The sequence below is a fragment of the Bombina bombina genome, chromosome 5, assembly GCF_027579735.1.
Source record: "Bombina bombina isolate aBomBom1 chromosome 5, aBomBom1.pri, whole genome shotgun sequence".
Classification (NCBI taxonomy): domain Eukaryota; kingdom Metazoa; phylum Chordata; class Amphibia; order Anura; family Bombinatoridae; genus Bombina; species Bombina bombina.
In genome coordinates, this window is record NC_069503.1 from 274,009,333 (window position 1) to 274,027,520 (window position 18,188).

Here is an 18,188-nt window from a genome sequence, read left to right on the forward strand (position 1 = left end):
ACAATCAATACAAACAACAGCTGGAGAAATAGCTACCAAAAGTTTACAGCAGATACACTTAGCTTTGGTAGATTCAGCACTTGACAGCGATTTTCCTGTAGTATCTTCTGACTCAGATGCAACGTGAGACATCTTGCAATATGTAAGAGAAAAAACAACATATATATAAAGCAAAATTGATCAAATTCCTTAAATGACAGTTTCAGGAATGGGAAAAAATGCCAAAGAACAAGCTTCTAGCAACCAGAAGCAATAAAAAATGAGACTTAAATAATGTGGAGACAAAAGTGACGCCCATATTTTTTCGCGCCAAATAAGACGCCCACATTATTTGGCGCCTAAATGCTTTTTGGCGCCAAAAATGACGCCACATCCGGAACGCCGACATTTTTGGCGCAAAATAACGTCAAAAAATGACGCAACTTCCGGCGACACGTATGACGCCGGAAACGGAAATAGGATTTTTGCGCCAAAAAAGTCAGCGCCAAGAATGACGCAATAAAATGAAGCATTTTCAGCCCCCGCGAGCCTAACAGCCCACAGGGAAAAAAAGGTCAAATTTTAAGGTAAGAAAAATGTTAAAATGCATTATCCCAAATATGAAACTGACTGTCTGAAAATAAGGAAAGTTGAACATTCTGAGTCAAGGCAAATAAATGTTTGAATACATATATTTAGAACTTTATAAACAAAGTGCCCAACCATAGCTAGGAGTGTCACAGAAAATAAGACTTACTTACCCCAGGACACTCATCTACATATAGTAGAAAGCCAAACCAGTACTGAAACGAGAATCAGCAGAGGTAATGGTATATATAAGAGTATATCGTCGATCTGAAAAGGGAGGTAAGAGATGAATCTCTACGACCGATAACAGAGAACCTATGAAATAGACCCCTTAGAAGGAGATCACTGCATTCAAATAGGCAATACTCTCCTCACATCCCTCTGACATTCACTGCACGCTGAGAGGAAAACCGGGCTCCAACTTGCTGCGGAGCGCATATCAACGTAGAATCTAGCACAAACTTACTTCACCACCTCCATCGGAGGCAAAGTTTGTAAAACTGAATTGTGGGTGTGGTGAGGGGTGTATTTATAGGCATTTTGAGGTTTGGGAAACTTTGCCCCTCCTGGTAGGAATGTATATCCCATACGTCACTAGCTCATGGACTCTTGCTAATTACATGAAAGAAATATAAAAATAGCAGAGTATAATCTTTGCAACATTAACGCAGCATACAAAGCTGAAGAGGCCTCATGTGAAAACGTGCAAATGGAATTGCATCTGAAGCTGCACTCATGAGACCTAGGACTTCCATACAAAGAGCAACCAAGGGAAACAAGAGAGACTCAAGGTTCAGAAATGCTGACACCTATTTTAACCTTCTTTGCTCTGCTAGAGAAAGACCCATGGAGACTGAATCTATTTGAAAACCCCAAAAAGTTACCTTTGTCTGGGGAGCCATAGAACTTTTTGGAAAAAGAATCCTCCTACCATGCTGATGAAAAAAACAGAACAAGAGTCGGTTTGTGTGAGATTCTGCTAATAGAAAAGACGGCGCTTGAACCAAGATGTTGTCCAGGTATGGAAACACTGCAATACCCTGAGACCTGATCACAGACAAAAGGGCACCCAGTACCTTTATGAATATTTTTGGAACTGTAGCCAGACCAAATGGTAGGGCAACAAACTAAAAATGCCTGTCCAGAAAGGCAAACCTCAGAAACCGGAAGAGTTCTTTGTGAATAGGATCATGAAGGCAATCATCCATAAATCTATTGTGGACATAAACTGACCTTGCTGAACAAAAGGCAGAACAGTCGGAATAGTTTCCATTTTGAAAGATGGAATCCTCACAAACTTGTTTAGGGCTTTCATATGCAGAACTGGTCTGAAAGTACCTTCCTTCTTTGGAACAATGAAGAGATTTGAATAAAATCCCACCCCTGTTTCTGATCTAAGATAGATTTATAAAAAGCTTGAGCTTTTACAGGATTCATTGGAACACTGAACAGAAAAACCCTTCCTCTGGGAGGCCTTGTTCTGAATCATATTTGATATTCCTGAGAAACTATATTCAGAAACAAGGGATCTGAAACAGACTGAAACTAAGCCACTTGAAAGAAGCTTAAACTACCCCCTACCAGATCCTCTGGTTGGGAGGCTTCCCCTATTTTGATGAAAGGACCAAAATGATTAGAAGCATTAGATATCCCTCTAAACTTCATGTCCTGAGGAGGAAAAGCCCCTTTACCTCCAGTAACAGTAGATATTATAGAATCTAAATCAGAACCAAACAATGTCTTTCCCTGAAAGGAAAGAGATAATAATCTGGATTTTGACACCATATCGACAGACAAGGATTAAAGCCATAAGGCTCTCCTGGCAAGGACTGCCAAAGACATGCTTTTGACAGTAATCTGCATAATATCAAAAACAGTATCACAAATAAAAAAACTGGCACTTGAGTAAACCAAAAAGATTTGCATTAGCAAACTCTAACTTGCTATTGAAAGGGTATTGTCTTCCAAAGGAATAGTAGTAATTTTAGCCAGAGTGGAAATGGCCCCATCAAACTTGGGAACTGTTATACACAAATCAAAATTAGCATCAGGTAAAGGATATAACTTTTAAAACCTTGCTTAAAAAATGCCCTAGAAATAAAGTCAAAAACAGCATCAGGAATAGGGAAAACCTCAGACAACAGTCTTAAAAAATGAATTTTAAAGATTTCCAGACTTATCAGAAACTTTAGGAGAACAAATATGTTCAACTTAAATTAAAAAAGTAAATATCAGGTTCTACATCAGCTGAAGATTTCTCATCACAAGAGGAAACTTCACCATCTGAAGACAAAACATTTTCCCACTTAGAACTTGTAGAAGGTAAAATCTGAACTGACCTTATATGCTTGTTTGAAGGAGGAGAGCAGCCAGTGCCTCAGAAACTGCAGCCTTGATAACATTTTTCACAGTAGGTGAAACTATGTAAGTATTCTCCTGTAATGAACAAACAGATGTTGCGTTAATACCCAAAGAAAACATAATTTATGTAAGAACTTACCTGATAAATTCATTTCTTTCATATTGGCAAGAGTCCATGAGCTAGTGACGTATGGGATATACAATCCTACCAGGAGGGGCAAAGTTTCCCAAACCTCAAAATGCCTATAAATACACCCCTCACCACACCCACAATTAAGTTTAACGAATAGCCAAGTAGTGGGGTGATAAAGAAAGGAGTAAAAAGCATCAAAAAAGGAACTTGGAAATAATTGTGCTTTATACAAAAAATTATAACCACCATAAAAAACGGTGGGTCTCATGGACTCTTGCCAATATGAAAGAAATTAATTTATCAGGTAAGTTCTTACATAAATGATGTTTTCTTTCATGTAATTGGCAAGAGTCCATGAGCTAGTGACGTATGGGATAGTAATACCCAAGATGCGGAACTCCACAGAAGAGTCACTAAAGAGGAAGGGATAAAAATAATAAAAAAAAAACTTAAACATAAGCAGAGGACTCAAACTGAAACAGCTGCATGAAAAACTTTTCTACCTAAAACTGCTTCCGAAGAAGCAAATACATCAAAACGGTAGAATTTAGTAAATGTATGCAAAGAAGACAAAGTTGCTGCTTTGCAAATCTGATCAACTGAAGCTTCATTCATAAAAGCCCACGAAGTGTAGACTGATCTAGTAGAATGAGCTGTAATTCTCTGAGGTGGGGCCTGACCCAACTCCAAATAAGCCTGATGAATCAAAAGCTTTAACCAAGATGCCAAAGATATGGCAGAAGCCTTCTGACCTTTCCTAGAACCAGAAAAGATAACAAATAGACTAGAAGTCTTCCTGAAATCTTTAGTAGCTTCAACATAATATTTCAAAGCTCTTACAACATCCAAAGAATGTAAGGATCCCTCCAAAGAATTCTTAGGATTAGGACACAAAGAAGGAACAACAATTTCTCTATTAATGTTGTTAGAATTTACAACCTTAGGTAGAAATTTAAATGAAGTCCGCAAAACTGCCTTATCCTGATGGAAAATCAGAAAGGGAGATTCACAAGAAAGAGCAGACAATTCGGAAACTCTTCTAGCAGAAGAGATTGCCAAAAGGAACAACACTTTCCAAGAAATTAGTTTAATGTCCAAAGAATGCATAGGTTCAAACGGAGGAGCTGTAAAGCCTTCAAAACCAAATTAAGACTCCAAGGAGGAGAGATTGATTTAATGACAGGCTTGATATGGACCAAAGCCTGTACAAAACAGTGAATATCAGGAAGCTTAGCAATCTTTCTGCGAAATAAAACAGAAAGAGCAGAGATTTGTCCCTTCAAGGAACTTGCAGACAAACCTTTATCCAAACTATCCTGAAGAAACTGTAAAATTCTAGGAATTCTAAAAGAATGCCAGGAGAATTTATGAGAAGAACACCATGAAATATAAGTCTTACAAACTTGATAATAAATCTTCCTAGAAACACATTTACGAGCCTGTAACATAGTATTAAAGGGACAGTCAACACCAAAATTTTTGCTGTTTAAAAATAAAGATAATCCCTTTATTACCCATTCCCCAGTTTTGCATATCCAACACAGTTATAATACACTTTTTACCTCTGTAATTATCTTGTATCTAAGCCTCTGCTGACTGCCCCCTTATTTCAGTTCTTTTGACAGACATGCAGTTTAGCCAATCAGTGCTCACTCCTAGGTCACTTTACGTGCATGAGCTCAATGTTATCTATATGAAACATGTAAACTAATGCCCTCTAGTGGTCAAAATGTATTCAGATTAGAGGCAGTCTTCAAGGTCTAAGAAATTAGCATATGAACCTCCTAGGTTTAGCTTTCAACTAAGAATACCAAGAGAACAAAGCAAAATTGGTGATAAAAGTAAATTGGGAAGTTGTTTAAAATTGCATGCCCTATTTAAATCATGAAAGTTTTTTTTGGACTTGACTGTCCCTTTAATCACCGAGTCAGAGAAACCTCTATGACTAAGCACTAGGCGTTGAATTTCCATACCTTCAAATTTAATGTTTTGAGATCCTGATGGAAAAACTGACCTTGAGACAGAAGGTCTGATCTTAAACGAAGTGGCCAAGGTTGGCAATTGGACATACGAACAAGATCTGCATACCAAAACCTGTGAGGCCATGCTGGAGCTACCAGCAATACAAATGATTGTTCCATGATGATCTTGGAAATCACTCTTGGAAGAAGGACCAGAGGCGGGAAGATATAAGCAGGTTGGTAACACCAAGGAACTGCTAACGCATCCACCGCCTCCGCCTGAGGATCCCTGGACCTGGACAGGTACCTGGGAAGTTTCCTGTTTAGATGGGAAGCCATCAGATCTATTTCTGGAAGACCCCACCATCTGAACAATCTGAGAAAACACATCTGGATGGAGAGACCACTCCCCTGGATGTAAAGTCTGACTGCTGAGATAATCGGCTTCCCAATTGTCTACATCTGGGATATGAACCACAGAAATTAGACAGGAGCTGGATTCCGCCCAAGCAAGTATCCGAGATACTTCTTTCATAGCTTGGGGACTGCGAGTCCCACCCTGATGATTGAAATATACCACAGTTGTGATATTGTCTGTCTGAAAACAAATGAACGGTTCTCTCTTCAACAGAGGCCAAACCTGAAGAGCCCTGAAACTATTGATTGGTAACCTCGCCTCTTGAGATTTCCAAACCCCTTGTGCTGTCAGAGATCCCCAGACAGCTCCCCAACCTGAAAGACTTGCATCTGTTGTGATCACAGTCCAGGTTGGATGAACAAAAGAGGCCCCTTGAACTATACGATGGTGATCTAACCACCAAGTCAGAGAGAGTCGAACATTGGGATTTAAGGATATTAATTGTGATATCTTTGTATAATCCCTGCACCATTGATTCAGCATACAAAGCTGGAGAGGTCTAATATGAAAACGAGCAAAGGGGATCACGTCCAATTCTGCAGTCATGAGACCTAAAACTTCCATGAAAATAGCTACTGAAGGGATGATAGAGACTGAAGGTTCCAACAATTTGAAACCAATTTTAATCGCCTCTGGTCTGTTAGAGATAGTAATGGACACAATCTATCTGGAAACCTAAAAAGGTGACCCTTGTCTGAGGAATCAAGGAACTTTTTGGTAAATTGATCCTCCAACCATGTTTTTGAAGAAACAACACTAGTTGATTTGTGTGAGATTCTGCAGAATGTAAAGACTGAGCTAGTACCAAAATATCGTCCAAATAAGGAAACACCGCAATACCCCATTCTCTGATTACAGAGAGTAGGGCACCGAGAACGTTTGAAAAGATTATTGGAGCTGTCGCTAGGCCAAATGGAAGAGCGACAAATTGGTAATGCTTGTCTAGAAAAGAGAATCTCGGAAACCGATGGTGGTCTGGATGAATCGGAATATGAAGATATGCATCCTGTAAGTCTATCGTGGACATATAATAACCTTGCTAAACAAAAGGCAGAATAGTCCTTATAGTCACCATTTTGAAAGTTGGCACTCTACCAAAACGATTCAAAATTTTCAGATCCAGAACTGGCCTGAATTAATTTTCGTTCTTTGGGACAATTAATAGATTTGAATAAAACCCCAGACCCTGTTCCTGAAACGGAACTGGTATGATTACTCCTGAAAGCTCCAGGTCTGAAACACACTTCAGAAAAGCCTGAGCCTTTACTGGATTTGCTGGGATGCGTGAGAGAAAAAATCTTCTCACAGGCGGTCTTACTCTGAATCCTATTCGGTACCCTTTAGAGACAATACTCTGAATCCATTGATTTTGGACAGAATCTGCCCAAATACTTTGGAAGAATCTTAATCTGCCCCCTACCAGCTGAGCTGGAATGAGGAAAGCACCTTCATGCAGACTTGGGGGCTGGCTTTGGTTTTTTAAACGGCTTGGATTTATTCCAACTTGAAGAAGGTTTCCAATTGGAACCAGATTCTTTGGGGGAAGGATTGGGTTTTTGTTCCTTATTTTGTCAAAAGGAAGGAAAACGGTTAGAAGTTTTAGATTTACCCTTCGGTCTTTTATCCTGAGGCAAAAAAAAACTCACTTCCCCCCAGTGACAGTTGAAATAATTGAATCCAACTGAGAACCAAATACATTTTTACCTTGGAAAGAAAGATTGTAATCTAGATTTAGATACCATATCAGCATTCCAAGATTTAAGCCACAAAGCTCTTCTAGCTAAAATAGCCAAAGACATAGATTTAACATAAATTTTGATGATATCAAAAATGGCATCACAGATAAAATGATTAGCATGTTGAAGCAAGCAAACAATGCTAGACAAATCAGGATCTGTTTCCTGTTGCGCTAAACTTTTCAACCAAAAAGTTGATGCAGCTGCAACATCAGCCAAAGAAATGGCAGGCCTGAGAAGATAGCCAGAATATAAATAAGCATTCCTTAGATAAGATTCAAGTTTCCTATCTAAAGGGTCTTTAAACAAAGTACTATCTTCCATAGGAATAGTAGTACGTTTGGCAAGAGTAGAAATAGCCCCATCAACCCTGGGGATCTTTTCCCAAAACTCCAAACTAACTGCTGGCAAGGATACAATTTTTAAAACCTTGAAGGGATAAAAGAAGTACCAAGCCTATTCCATTCCTTAGAAATCATATCAGAAATAGCATCAGGAATTGGAAAAACCTCTGGAGTAACCACAGGAGGTTAATAAACATAGTTTAAACGTTTACTAGTTTTAATATCAAGAGGACTAGTTTCCTCAATATCCAATGTAATCAACACCTCTTAACAAGGAACGAATATACTCCATTTTAAATAAATAAGTAGATTTGTCAGTGTCAATATCTGAGGTAGGATGTTCTGAATCAGATAGATCCTCATCAGAGGAGGATAATTCAGTATGTTGTCGGTCATTTGAAATTTCATCAACTTTATGAGAAGTTTTAAAAGACCTTTTACGTTTATTAGAAGGCGGGATAGCTGACAAAACCTTCTGAATCGCATCAGCAACAAAATCTTTTATATTCACAGGGATATCATATACATTAGATGTTGAAGGAACAACAGGCATTGTACTATTACTGATGGATACATTCTCTGCATGTAAAAGCTTATCATGACAACTATTACATACCACAGATGGAGATATAATCTCCGCTAATTTACAACAGATTAGCTTTGGTAGAACTGTCATCAGGCAGCAGGGTTCCAACAGTGGTTTCTGAGACAGGATCAGATTGAGACATCTTGCAAATTTAAGAGAAAAAAAAACAACATATAAAGCAAAATTATCAATTTCCTTATATGGCAGTTTCAGGAATGGGAAAAAAATGCAAACAGCATAGCCCTCTGACATAGAAAAAATAGGCAAGAGGCACATGGGGTTTTAAATAATGAAATTATTTGGTGCCAAGTATGACGTACAATGCAAAATGAAATTTTTTGGCACTAACAACATCCGGAAATGACACACTTGCGTCATTGCAGACGCAACGTTGTGTAAAGAACTCGGCGTCAACTGAGCCCCCAGAAATGAAGAACTTGCGTCAAAAAAATTCTCGCGCCAAGAATGAAGCAATAAACATCAGCATTTTTGCGCCTCCCGAGCCTAATTTTGCCTGTGAAAATTTAATGAAAAAACAGTCAATTTGAAAAAAGACTAAACCCCAAATAAGAAAAATATTTTCCTAAATATGTTTTCCTAAATATGAATCTGAATAGTCTGCAAAAAGGAAATATACATAAACCTGACTCATGGCAAATATAAGTATAATACATATATTTAGAACTTTATATTAATACATAAAGTGCCAGACCATAGCTGAGAGTGTCTTAAGTAATGAAAACATACTTACCGAAAGACACCCATCCACATATAGCAGATAACCAAACCAGTACTAAAACGGTTATCAGTAGAGGTAATGGAATATGAGAGTATATCGTCGATCTGAAAAGGGAGGTAGGAGATGAATCTCTACGACCGATAACAGAGAACCTATGAAATAGATCCCCGTGAGGAAAACCATTGCATTCAATAGGTGATACCCCCTTCACATCCCTCTGACATTCACTGTACTCTGAGAGGAATCAGGCTTCAAAATGCTGAGAAGCGCATATCAACGTAGAAATCTTAGCACAAACTTACTTCACCACCTCCATAGGAGGCAAAGTTTGTAAAACTGAATTGTGGGTGTGGTGAGGGGTATATTTATAGGCATTTTGAGGTTTAGGAAACTTTGCCCCTCCTGGTAGGATTGTATATCCCATACGTCACTAGCTCATGGACTCTTGCCAATTAAATGAAAGAAATAGCATTAGGTTGGTCTGATTGCATTAACAATTCTAAACACGAGTCACATAAATGAGCTGGAGAAGGCACTTCAGCTTTTTTACAATAAGCACACCAAATAATGGTAGAAAGGTGTTCAGGGGACTAAAGTAGATTTAGGGACTAAAAAGGGACGTGGGCTAACCCGCCAAGTTTTAACCCGATGCGTGTAAATGCTACTTACCAACAGACAAATTACCAGCAATTAAGCAGCAGACAGCCAAACCAGTACTGAAACATAAAAGCAGAGGTTAAGGAATAGGAGTATATTGTAGATCCATAAAGAAAGACACAAGACAAGTCCCTGCGACCAAGTATGGAAGGTTCATGAAAAATCTACCATGAGGTGAAACAAGAATCACAAACCATACCCCATATACATCCCTCTGCCAAGCACTATACTCTGGAGGGGGAACGGGCCTCAATATAGACTGAAAATCCCTTTCTCTGAAAAAATCAAATGCACATCTCTTAACTCTTCAACCACCTCCAGCGAGGCAAAGTAAAGACTGAGGTATGTGTGAGGGGTTTTATAAAGCTCATTGGGTTTGGGAGTCTTTGCCTCCTCCTAGTGGTAGAGAAGAGTAATTCCCAGGAGTAATGGATTGTGGACTCTAACCACCTGTATAAAAGTAAACTAAGTTAGTTTTAAAGGGACATTATACACTAAAAGAATGCTAGATAGAATTATGCATTCAAAGAAAAGATTAGTCTGAGAATATGTAGATATTTTCTTTCATGTAATTAGCAAGAGTCCATGAGCTAGTGACGTATGGGATATACATTCCTACCAGGAGGGGCAAAGTTTCCCAAACCTCAAAATGCCTATAAATACACCCCTCACCACACCCACAAATCAGTTTTACAAACTTTGCCTCCTATGGAGGTGGTGAAGTAAGTTTGTGCTAGATTCTACGTTGATATGCGCTCCGCAGCAGGTTGGAGCCCGGTTTTCCTCTCAGCATGCAGTGAATGTCAGAGGGATGTGAGGAGAGTATTGCCTATTTGAATGCAATGATCTCCTTCTACGGGGTCTATTTCATAGGTTCTCTGTTATCGGTCGTAGAGATTCATCTCTTACCTCCCTTTTCAGATCGACGATATACTCTTATATATATACCATTACCTCTGCTGATTTTCGTTTCAGTACTGGTTTGGCTTTCTACAACATGTAGATGAGTGTCCTGGGGTAAGTAAGTCTTATTTTCTGTGACACTCTAAGCTATGGTTGGGCACTTTTTTAATAAAGTTCTAAATATATGTATTCAAACATTTATTTGCCTTGACTCAGGATGTTCAACATTCCTTATTTTCAGACAGTCAGTTTCATATTTGGGATAATGCATTTGAATCAATCATTTTTTCTTACCTTAAAAATTTGACTTTTTTCCTGTGGGCTGTTAGGCTCGCGGGGGCTGAAAATGCTTCATTTTATTGCGTCATTCTTGGCGCGGACTTTTTTGGCGCAAAATTTTTTTCTGTTTCCGGCGTCATACGTGTCGCCGGAAGTTGCGTCATTTTTTGACGGTTTTTGCGTCAAAAGTGTCGGCGTTCCGGATGTGGCGTCATTTTTGGCGCCAAATAATGTGGGCGTCTTATTTGGCGCTAAAAAAATATGGGCGTCACTTTTGTCTCCACATTATTTAAGTCTCATTTTTTATTGCTTCTGGTTGCTAGAAGCTTGTTCACTGGCACTTTTTCCCATTCCTGAAACTGTCATTTAAGGAATTTGATCTATTTTGCTTTATATGTTGTTTTTTCTATTACATATTGCAAGATGTCCCACATTGCAACTGAGTCAGAAGATACTTCAGGAAAATCGCTGCCTGGTGCTGGAGCTACCAAAGCTAAGTGTATCTGCTGTAAACTTTTGGAATCTGTTCCTCCAGCTGTTGTTTGTATTGAATGTCATGACAAACTTGTTAATGCAGATAAAATTTCCTTTAGTAAAGTTCCATTACCTGTTGCTGTTCCGTCAACATCTAATACTCAGAGTGTTCCTGATAACATAAGAGATTTTGTTTCTGAATCCATTAAGAAGGCTTTGTCTGTTATTCCTCCTTCTAGTAAACATAAAAAATCTTAAAACTTCTCATTGTTCAGATGAATTTTTAAATAAACATCATCATTCTGATAATGATAATGGTTCTTCTGGTTCAGAGGATTCATATTTATTTAAAATGGAATTTATTCGTTCTTTACTTAAAGAAGTTCTAATTGCTTTAGAAATTGAGGATTCTGGTCCTCTTGATACTAAATCTAAACGTTTAGATAAGGTTTTTAAATCTCCTGTAGTTATTCCAGAAGTTTTTCCTGTTCCTAGTGCTATTTCTGAAGTAATTTCCAGGGAATGGAATAATTTGGGTAATTCATTTACTCCTTCTAAACGTTTTAAGCAATTATATCCTGTGCCATCTGACAGATTAGAGTTTTGGGACAAAATCCCTAAGGTTGATGGGGCTGTCTCTACTCTCGCTAAGCGTACTACGATTCCTACGGCAGATGGTACTTCCTTTAAGGATCCTTTAGATAGGAAAATTGAATCCTTTCTAAGAAAAGCCTATTTGTGTTCAGGTAATCTTCTTAGACCTGCTATATCTTTGGCGGATGTTGCTGCAGCTTCAACTTTTTGGTTGGAAGCTTTAGCGCAACAAGTAACAGATCATAATTCTCATAGCATTATTATTCTTCTTCAACATGCTAATAATTTTATTTGTGATGCCATCTTTGATATCATTAGGGTTGATGTCAGGTATATGTCTCTAGCTATTTTAGCTAGAAGAGCTTTATGGCTTAAAACTTGGAATGCTGATATGTCTTCTAAGTCAACTTTGCTTTCCCTTTCTTTCCAGGGTAATAAATTATTTGGTTCTCAGTTGGATTCTATTATTTCAACTGTTACTGGAGGAAAAGGAACTTTTTTACCACAGGATAAAAAATCTAAAGGTAAATTCAGGTCTAATAATCTTTTTCGTTCCTTTCGTCACAACAAGGAACAGAAACCTGATCCTTCATCCTCAGGAGCGGTATCAGTTTGGAAACCATCTCCAGTTTGGAATAAATCCAAGCCTTCTAGAAAATCAAAGCCAGCTTCTAAGTCCACATGAAGGTGCGGCCCTCATTCCAGCTCAGCTGGTAGGGGGCAGATTACGTTTTTTCAAAGAAATTTGGATCAAATCCATTCACAATCTTTGGATTCAGAACATTGTTTCAGAAGGGTACAGAATTGGCTTCAAGTTAAGGCCTCCTGCAAAGAGATTTTTTCTTTCCCGTGTCCCAGTAAATCCAGCGAAGGCTCAAGTATTTCTGAAATGTGTTTCAGATCTAGAGTTGGCTGGAGTAATTATGCCAGTTCCAGTTCTGGAACGGGGGCTGGGGTTTTATTCAAATCTCTTCATTGTACCAAAGAAGGAGAATTCCTTCAGACCAGTTCTGGATCTAAAGATATTGAATCGTTATGTAAGGATACCAACATTCAAAATGGTAACTGTAAGGACTATCCTGCCTTTTGTTCAGCAAGGGCATTATATGTCTACAATAGATTTACAGGATGCATATCTGCATATTCCGATTCATCCAGATCACTTTCAGTTTCTGAGATTCTCTTTCCTAGACAAGCATTACCAGTTTGTGGCTCTACCGTTTGGTCTAGCAACAGCTCCAAGAATTTTTACAAAGGTCCTCGGTGCCCTTCTGTCTGTAATCAGAGAACAGGGTATTGTGGTATTTCCTTATTTGGACGATATCTTGGTACTTGCTCAGTCTTTACATTTAGCAGAATCTCATACGAATCGACTTGTGTTGTTTCTTCAAGATCATGGTTGGAGGATCAATTTACTAAAAAGTTCATTGATTCCTCAGACAAGGGTAACCTTTTTGGGTTTCCAGATAGATTCAGTGTCCATGACTCTATCATTGACAGACAAGAGACGTCTAAAATTGATATCAGCTTGTCGAAACCTTCAGTCACAATCATTCCCTTCGGTAGCCTTATGCATGGAAATTCTAGGTCTTATGACTGCTGCATCGGACGCGATCCCCTTTGCTCGTTTTCACATGCGACCTCTTCAGCTCTGTATGCTGAACCAATGGTGCAGGGATTACACAAAGATATCTCAATTAATATCTTTAAAACTGATTGTACGACACTCTCTGACGTGGTGGACAGATCACCATCGTTTAATTCAGGGGGCTTCTTTTGTTCTTCCGACCTGGACTGTAATTTCAACAGATGCAAGTCTTACAGGTTGGGGAGCTATGTGGGGGTCTCTGACGGCACAAGGGGTTTGGGAATCTCAGGAGGTGAGATTACCGATCAATATTTTGGAACTCCGTGCAATTTTCAGAGCTCTTCAGTCTTGGCCTCTTCTGAAGAGAGAATCGTTCATTTGTTTTCAGACAGACAATGTCACAACTGTAGCATACATCAATCATCAAGGAGGGACTCACAGTCCTCTAGCTATGAAAGAAGTATCTCGAATTCTGGTTTGGGCGGAATCCAGCTCCTGTCTAGTTTCTGCGGTTCATATCCCAGGTATAGACAATTGGGAAGCGGATTATCTCAGTCGCCAAACGTTGCATCCGGGCGAATGGTCTCTTCACCCAGAGGTATTTCTTCAGATTGTTCAAATGTGGGGGCTTCCAGAAATAGATCTGATGGCCTCTCATCTAAACAAGAAACTTCCCAGGTATCTGTCCAGATCCAGGGATCCTCAAGCGGAAGCAGTGGATGCATTGTCACTTCCTTGGAAGTATCATCCTGCCTATATCTTTCCGCCTCTAGTTCTTCTTCCAAGAGTGATCTCCAAGATTCTGAAGGAATGCTCGTTTGTTCTGCTGGTAGCTCCAGCATGGCCTCACAGGTTTTGGTATGCGGATCTTGTCCGGATGGCTTCTTGCCAACCGTAGACTCTTCCGTTAAGACCAGACCTTCTGTCGCAAGGTCCTTTTTTCCATCAGGATCTCAAATCCTTAAATTTAAAGGTATGGAGATTGAACGCTTGATTCTTAGTCAAAGAGGTTTCTCTGACTCTGTGATTAATACTATGTTACAGGCTCGTAAATCTGTATCTAGGGAGATATATTATAGAGTCTGGAAGACTTATATTTCTTGGTGTCTTTTTCATCATTTTTCCTGGCATTCTTTTAGAATTCCAAGAATTTTACAGTTTCTTCAGGATGGTTTGGATAAAGGTTTGTCTGCAAGTTCCTTGAAAGGACAAATCTCTGCTCTTTCTGTTCTTTTTCACAGAAAGATTGCTAATCTTCCTGATATTCATTGTTTTGTACAAGCTTTGGTGCGTATAAAACCTGTTATTAAGTCAATTTCTCCTCCTTGGAGTTTGAATTTGGTTCTGGGGGCTCTTCAAGCTCCTCCGTTTGAACCTATGCATTCATTGGACATTAAATTACTTTCTTGGAAAGTTTTGTTCCTTTTGGCCATCTCTTCTGCCAGAAGAGTTTCTGAATTATCTGCTCTTTCTTGTGAGTCTCCTTTTTTGATTTTTCATCAGGATAAGGCGGTGTTGCGAACTTCTTTTGAATTTTTACCTAAGGTTGTGAATTCCAACAACATTAGTAGAGAAATTGTGGTTCCTTCATTATGTCCTAATCCTAAGAATTCTAAGGAGAAATCATTGCATTCTTTGGATGTGGTTAGAGCTTTGAAATATTATGTCGAAGCTACTAAGTCTTTCCGAAAGACTTCTAGTCTATTTGTTATCTTTTCCGGTTCTAGGAAAGGTCAGAAGGCCTCTGCCGTTTCTTTGGCATCCTGGTTAAAATCTTTAATTCATCATGCTTATGTCGAGTCGGGTAAAACTCCGCCTCAAAGGATTACAGCTCATTCTACTAGGTCAGTTTCTACTTCCTGGGCGTTTAGGAATGAAGCTTCGGTTGATCAGATTTGCAAAGCAGCAACTTGGTCCTCTTTGCATACTTTTACTAAATTCTACCATTTTGATGTGTTTTCTTCTTCTGAAGCAGTTTTTGGTAGAAAAGTACTTCAGGCAGCTGTTTCAGTTTGAATCTTCTGCTTATGTTTTCATTTAAACTTTATTTTGGGTGTGGATTATTTTCAGCAGGAATTGGCTGTCTTTATTTTATCCCTCCCTCTCTAGTGACTCTTGCGTGGAAAGATCCACATCTTGGGTAGTCATTATCCCATACGTCACTAGCTCATGGACTCTTGCTAATTACATGAAAGAAAACATAATTTATGTAAGAACTTACCTGATAAATTCATTTCTTCTTCATATTAGCAAGAGTCCATGAGGCCCACCCTTTTTGTGGTGGTTATGATTTTTTGTATAAAGCACAATTATTTCCAATTCCTTATTTTTTATGCTTTCGCACTTTTTTCTTATCACCCCACTTCTTGGCTATTCGTTAAACTGATTTGTGGGTGTGGTGAGGGGTGTATTTATAGGCATTTTGAGGTTTGGGAAACTTTGCCCCTCCTGGTAGGAATGTATATCCCATACGTCACTAGCTCATGGACTCTTGCTAATATGAAAGAAATGAATTTATCAGGTAAGTTCTTACATAAATTATGTTTTTTCCATTAGCTGTTTAAATATTTACAATATAGGGATAGTTATAAATAGGTCACAAAAGTGTGCAGCCAATGGCTGTGTGTAATATATCAGTGTTCTGCACTTCTATTTCTAACAGGAACTGAAAAGCTCACAATTTCAGAATAGAATTACAGGAAAAGGGGACAAAATAAATAATGATTAATATCGCAATTTATCAATTTATATTATGATCTCAAATTGTTTAATGTCCCTTTAATGAGCAGACCAAAGAAAAAAGGAACAGTTGTTCAGTGACGCTTTATATGACATATATAACGGCTCTAGAAAACAGGAAGATAATTAATAGATAATAAAAAAACTTTTTTTTCTACAACCTTTTTTTAAAAGCTGGGTCAGCATAAAGTTCAGGCACAGCAATACCGTGCTCTTTTGCAATAAGAAGAAGACCTAGAAGATGACGATCAAATCCTAAAATAAATAAAAAACAGCAACATTATAACAGACAGGATTGTACCACAGAAAATGTGTATAATGGGCTTTGATCAGATAAAGGGTGAGACATGCATTACAAATTGCACAAACAGCAGTTAGGAAATGCTTTAAGTTTTATGATGCTGATAAAGCAAGCAATTTAAAAACACTTTCCAATATACTTCCAGTATCAAAACTTGCACATTATTTTTTATGCACACTTTGAGGCTCCAGCTCCTACTGAGCATCTGCACAAGTGCAGAGTATCGGCTCCATTTAAGAAGGGCCAGACAGACCTGTTGCCCTCAAGCAGGAGCTGGCAATCTCCTTGGTCAGAGACGTCCAAGGGGGTTAATAAGTGCCACTTTACAGTTGGCATAGCAGGTTAAGAAGCAATGATCTGATGCTACAATTATAGCTTCCTTAATGGAACCCCATTGTATATGCATTTTTGTGATTGGCTGATGGCTGTCACATGATATAGGGGGAGGCAAAATTTAATTAGCTTTAAAATTTACCTGAAAATATTGTACTGCTCATTTCACATTCAAAGTTAGTCCTATTGCATCCTCTTAATTCTGTATCTGTTAATTATTCAATTCTACTGTATTTAGTGGTCCTATAATGTCATAGCTGAAGCTTTAAAAGGGACACCTAACTCAACATTTGATTTCATCCTAAAATGCTTAACGAATGAAAATAACATAGCATTGTAGTTTATTTGAAGATTTTTACATTTCTTTAAGGATTTATATTTTGTAAACTTTAGTGCAAATGATGTATAATTGATGTATAAATGATGTATAATTGCTGTATAATTGCTTTCATATTGAGAAGCTTTGTATACAGTTAACAACCTCTGAACACTTACTCTTATGATATGGACTACTTAATATTTAAAGATTTTACAAGCAATCTATTTTCTTATTAAAATAAAGTTTACCAATACATTTTTCTTTACACACCTTTCCCAAGCTGGCATTCTTTCATCGTTTTGTTATGCTTTTCAAAAGCTTTTAACATGAGATCTTGGCGCTGAGCAAGCTGCAAAAAGAATCATATAAAAAAAATGTAACAACTGACAAAGCTGCGCTTTAGAACATAATTGTATTACCACCCAGAGACAAGCTGTATCTAGGACAGTTACTGCATGCTTCTATGAGTTGCCTATGTGGAGGTGAAGAAGGAGCAAATTGCCCTTAATGATTGACTCTTTATAATACGTTAACAGGAAAACAACATTTATGCTTACCTGATAAATTTCTTTCTTTCCAGGCACGGAAAGTCCACAATGTCATTCCAATTACTAGTGGGATATTCAACTTCTGGCCAGCAGAAGGAGGCAAAGAGCACCCCAGCAAAGTTGTTAAGTGTAACTTCCCTTACCTATAATCCCCAGTCATTCAGCCGAAGGAAAATGGAAAAAGAAGGAACACAAGGGTTAAAAGGCGCCTGAGGTTTACTAAATAAAAACTGCCAAATTATAATTTAAAAAAAGAGGGTGTGGTCGTTTTCCATGCCCGGAAAGAAAGAAATTTATCAGGTAAGCATAAATTTAGTTTTCTTTCCTATGGCATGGAGAGTCCACAACGTCATTCCAATTACTAGTGGGAACCAATACCCAAGCTAGAGGACACAAAATTAACAGGGAGGGAGAACACGGCAGGAGGACCTAAACATGGAAGGAGAGCAAACGGAGGAAACGGGTACACTAGACAGAAATCCCAAGGGACTGCCAGAGCATCTATCAGGGCGGCCTGAGGATCTCTTGACCTTGAACCATACTTTGGAAGCTTGGCGTTTTGACGAGACGCCATCAGATCCAACTCCGGAACCCCCCACCTGAGGGTT

At 38.5% G+C, this 18,188-nt stretch overlaps 1 protein-coding gene across 2 annotated transcripts in view; it reads right to left on the reverse strand.

The window, feature by feature from the left end:
- Positions 1-18,188, reverse strand: part of CROT (carnitine O-octanoyltransferase) — a 417,214-nt gene that overhangs the window by 83,577 nt on the left and 315,449 nt on the right. For both annotated transcript variants that reach the window (XM_053713997.1, XM_053713998.1), the window contains exons 14-15: positions 17,303-17,381; positions 16,241-16,334 (exon numbers count right to left, since the gene is read on the reverse strand). In XM_053713997.1, coding sequence (XP_053569972.1) covers positions 16,241-16,334; positions 17,303-17,381 — 173 coding nt within the window. The remainder of the gene's footprint in view (positions 1-16,240; positions 16,335-17,302; positions 17,382-18,188) is intronic.